The sequence below is a fragment of the Babylonia areolata genome, chromosome 7 (genome assembly GCF_041734735.1).
Source record: "Babylonia areolata isolate BAREFJ2019XMU chromosome 7, ASM4173473v1, whole genome shotgun sequence".
Taxonomy (NCBI): Eukaryota; Metazoa; Mollusca; class Gastropoda; order Neogastropoda; family Buccinidae; genus Babylonia; species Babylonia areolata.
In genome coordinates, this window is record NC_134882.1 from 7581052 (window position 1) to 7586051 (window position 5000).

The 5000-nt window shown below is 49.7% G+C and overlaps 1 protein-coding gene across 3 annotated transcripts in view; it reads right to left on the reverse strand.

Annotated features, from left to right (window-relative positions):
* LOC143283685 (protocadherin-1-like) overlaps positions 1 to 5000 on the reverse strand; it is a 336037-nt gene that overhangs the window by 32759 nt on the left and 298278 nt on the right. For all 3 annotated transcript variants that reach the window (XM_076589918.1, XM_076589916.1, XM_076589917.1), the window contains 3 exons: positions 3338 to 3609; positions 2259 to 2471; positions 410 to 1337 (listed from right to left, as the gene is read on the reverse strand). In XM_076589918.1, the coding sequence (XP_076446033.1) occupies positions 410 to 1337; positions 2259 to 2471; positions 3338 to 3609 (1413 nt within the window). The remainder of the gene's footprint in view (positions 1 to 409; positions 1338 to 2258; positions 2472 to 3337; positions 3610 to 5000) is intronic.

Genomic DNA, 5000 nt, shown 5'->3' on the forward strand with positions numbered 1-5000 from the left:
CTGATGAACGGAAGATGCGCGACCGCGCGCACACGCACGCACGCATAGAGAGAGAGAGAGACACAGAGAGACAGAGAGAGAGAGAGAAAGAGAGAGAGAGAGAGAGCAGTTGCTACGTATTCAATGCACCAAATGGAAATAAAAATGTGATGTTATTTGACAGCTCCCCACCTACTCAACCCCTCCACCTGGCCCCCTCCCCATCCCCTCGCACACACACAACACAAAACACACACGCGAGCGCGCGCGCGCATGTACACACACACACACACACACACACACACACACACACCAGTCACACATATACAAATAGAAAGAGAGACAGACAGACAGACAAATAAACAAACAGACAGACAGATAGATACAAGCAACAACAACAACAAAAACCCACAAAAACACATACACTCACCAAATCCCTGTGCTTCTCCGCCACGCCGACGCCGCTTTTGAACGTGCTCAGATTGTTCCCAGATCCCGAGCAGCTGGTGCTGAGAGACCCCACACCCTCATCCAGCGAGAAGCTCACCTCCTTCTTCTTGTTCCTCCCACCTCCTATCAACCCTCCCACTCCTCCTCCTCCGTTTCCTGAAGATGACGACGATGAAGAATCATGACTGCCTCCACCACCACCACCACCACCACCACCAGCGATGTTGCTGCCGTGATGCGGCGAAGACGACGACAAGTTCATGAAGGTAGTAGCAGCGGCAGCGGCGGCGGCAGCCTCCTGGTTCTTCAGCCGGAACATCTTCTCTTCCTCCGCCTTGGAGACGGCCGCCGAGCGCTTGGCCTGCCGCTCCTTGTCGATGTGGCGGATGAGGCAGATGGTGATGAGTACGGCCAGGGCCAGCACCACCGTCACGCACACCAGCACGATCACGATCACCACGTTGCTGTCCTCCGCCCCGCCCGTGGCCTCCAGAAAGGTCACGTTCCCGGCCACCACGTTCACCACCAGCTCCGCCCCTTGCACGTTAGGAGGGTTTCCGCCGTCCTTGACCTCGATACGCAGCACGTGCTCTTTCACGTCGCTCGGGAGGATGGCCCGGGCCAGTCTCAGCGCCCCGTCGCGCCTGCCCAGGTCGAAGAGTCCCGTGGGATCCCCGTCCACGAGGAGGTAAGCCAGCTGCGCGAAGACTCCCTCGTCGTCGTCCGTGGCGTTGACCCTGGCCAGGAGGGACCTCTCCCGGAGGCCGTAGGAGACGTTGAGGGAGTTGTTGCCGTCGCGCGGGTAGTGGATGACCGGCGCGTTGTCGTTGTCATCCAGCACTTGCACGGTGACGTTGGCCAGGTCGTAGAAGACCGGCAGCTGGGGGTCCTCCACTTTGACCATCAGCCTGAAGAGGAGAGAAAGAGAGAGAAATAATGAATGAATGAATGAATAAATGAATGAAAGAATATCCCCGAAAACGGAGTTTGGCTGCCCTACCTGGCGGGGTACAAACGGTCACACACGTAAAAGCCAAATTTGTGTACATACGAGTGAACGTAGGAGTTGCAGCCCACGAACGAAGAAGCAGAAGGAGAATGAATGAATGAATGTTTTATTGCATTCAGGCCATAGGCATCATTGCATTGGGACGCTGGGATGGAGGATGTGGGAACTTAGCATTACCATTAAAGAGAGAGAGAGAGAGAGAGAGAGAGAGAGAGAGAGAGAGAGAGAGAGAGAGAGAACGAACGAAAATGTTTTAATGAACTTATGCCATGGACCACAATTCAAAACCAGGGGACTGGGGGGTGGGCATGGGAAGGGGTATTATAACACCTGACTAGATCACACAATATCATAATGTTCATGGACTTGACATTATTTCTACTTAATTAGGTCTGAGTATATGATTTCTCTTTTTGATCGCATGGAAAATAAATTTTGATACTTGGCAATTGAGAGAGAGAGAGAGAGAGAGAGGGAGAGAGAGGTGAAGGCACGGCTGTTGATCCCCGTGTCGTTGTCATACTAATGATAATAATTATCTCTCTGTATGTGCAGACAGGCTGGCGCCTTGAGAAGCTTGAAAGCATTGCGTACTACTACTACTACTACTACTACTACTACTACTACATAATTTATGTAGTGATTTTAAACCTCTCAGAGCGCCTTTATACTACTACTACTACTATATTCAAATGGCGTTTTCAAACTTCCCAAAGTATTTCAAAAGAACACTTTAATCAGACACAAAGCACAAAAAATGAATAAATAAATAAATAAATGCATCTTAAAAAAAATAATTAAAAAAAAAGCGCCCCCCAACCTGAACGACTGCTTCTGCTCCCTGTCGAACACGGCCCTGGAGTGCAGGACGCCTGTGTCCTGGTGGATGGAGAACTGCTGGGCGTCGCCCACCCCCTGCACCAGGGAGAAGCGCATGTGGGCGTTCCGGCCGCTGTCCCGGTCCTCCGCCGTCAGGTTGCACACGCGCGTGCCCACCGGCTGCCGTTCCAGCACGAAGCAGTGGAATTCCGAGCTGCACGTGTACACAGAGACAGCGTTACAAGGGGTGTGTTATGTTATACTTGTAGCTCAGCCACGCCTGCTTTCTCCGCTCACATCTGCGGTCAAGCTATCTCTCTATCCCCCCCCCCCCCCCCCCCAATGCTTCCTCGCACAACTCACAAGCTATGTCTCCAGTCTCCCTCCCGCGATTTCTCGCAATGTCTTCCCACACGCGAGATATCGTAAATCCCAGCTTTCTCACATTTTCACAATCCCACAGCTTGCTGGCAATAAATGCAGCAGGACAGGGCGTGTCATTGGCCACGTTTTCTCGCATATACCCCCACGCTTTTTCTGTCGATGTCCTACGCTTTCTCGCGTATCTTATACGCTTTCTCTCATTCTCCAGCCGCAATCCCAACTTTCTGACAATGCCACGCTTACTCGCATACTCCACACTTTCTCGTGCCTAACCTCCACCCCCCTAACCCCCACCCCACCGCCTACACACAAACCCATTCAATCATTCCTTATGCCCCCACGTTCTACCGATCACCATCCCCACCACACACGCATACACACACACACACGCACACGCACACACACACACACACACACACACTACCCACGCAACAAAGACGTCCACTAACTCATGCTCGTGGTAAAGTTCGGCTTCTCATCGTTCTGGTTACACACACACACACACACACACACACACACACACACATGCACACCACCCTCCCACCGAGACGTCCACTAATTCATACTCTAACTGGTCGTGGTAAAGAACGGCTTCTTGTCGTTCTGGTCACACACACACACACACACACACACACACACACACACACACACACACACCACCATCCCACCAAGACGTCCAATAAACTCATACTCTACCTGGTCGTGGTAAAATACGGTTTCTCGTCATTCTGGTCCTCCACAGTGATGACGACACGCGCCGTTGACGTCAGAGAGGGCACGCCCCGGTCCGAGGCCAGCACGCGCAGCTCGAAGCGCGGGTGGTCCTCGCGATCGAGCGGGGTTCGAACCCTCAGCCACCCCGTCACGGGGTTCAGACTGAAGTAGCGACTGACGTTAGGAGGGCTGGTGGTGTCCAGGCGAACCTCCACCTCCCCCCCTGCTCCCGTGTCGGGGTCGTGCGCCCTTACCTGGTGGAAGAAAATTAGATAAATAAATGAGTAAATGAATACATGAATAAATAAATCAAGAAAGAAAGAACGACGAAATAATACAATTATTTTCGTTTATTTGAGGATGACATCCTGAGATGTAGAGGATGCGGGGTGGGGTGGGGGGGGGGGTGGAGTGGATGGCGTGGGTGGGTAGGGGGGTAGTCGGGCATGGGGTAGTTGAAAGGGTTTGGATTCCATCAATACACTCTCTCCAAACATACAAGCGTAATAATACACACCAAAAAAAAAGTAAAAGAAAAAAAGAACATGCTAATGAACATAATTATGCACAAATCATTATTCTACGAACAGAAATAGAAGAGACAGGTTCAGAGAGGTGCACAGAGAGAGAGAGAGACAGACAGACAGACAAACAGACAGACATAAAGAAAGAACAAAGAGGACATGGAGGGGGAGAGACACAGTGGAGAGAGAGAGAAAAAAAAAGAAAGAGAGAAAGAGACAGAGGCTTTGACGCTTTGATACTTAAATGTCATTGGTCAAGAGGTCCTTATGACACATGGGTAAATGCGTCAACATACTTTCATTGCAGGACAAACATTAGACATAAACGAATGAAAGTGGTGAAAGCAAATACTGAAACAAAACAAAGTTATTTCCGTGAAGAAAACTGATACCAACCAACAGACCACCCAACACATAATGACTCCGTTCATTCATTCATTCATTCATTCATTCGTGCAACAGATCTCAACATTGGCTACAGACGAAAATGTCAAACGAATCTATCCACACAGTTTGTATCTGTTTGTAGTGATTTTTACCTAATCTCCAATTCAAAGCTTCTGATAGAACTTTTTGCCATCCAGATTATCACCTCGTGATCTTCTGATGTTTACAATGTTAAAGAAATCCTTTCTTTGCGCATACATTTTTCTTCTTTTTTTCAAAAAGTCACATATTTATTTCTCAGATCATCTTAAGATTTGCAAACATAGATAGATAGAGACAGAGAGACAGACAGACAGACAGAGAGGGACAGAGGGACACACACAGAGACGGAGGATGACGGAGAGATAGAAAGAGACAGAGACAGACAGACAGGCAGACAATCGGACAGACAGACAAACAGACTCTGAGAGGAGCAGCTGCAACAGCAGGAAGCAGTCTCCAATGAGAAAGCGATTTTTCATAATTACACTTTTTTTTTGCCACGATGAGTTCACAACTGTGATGGATAGCTCCTGGCGGCGTAAGAACCACTGGGAAAATTAATGCGGAAACTATCTCTGTCTGTCTGTCTGTCCCTCTGCCTGCTTGCCTGCCTGCCTCTCTCTCTCTCTCTCTCTCTCTCTCTCTCTCTCTCTCTCTCTCTCTTTCTCTCTGTATCACACAGTCTAACGTTT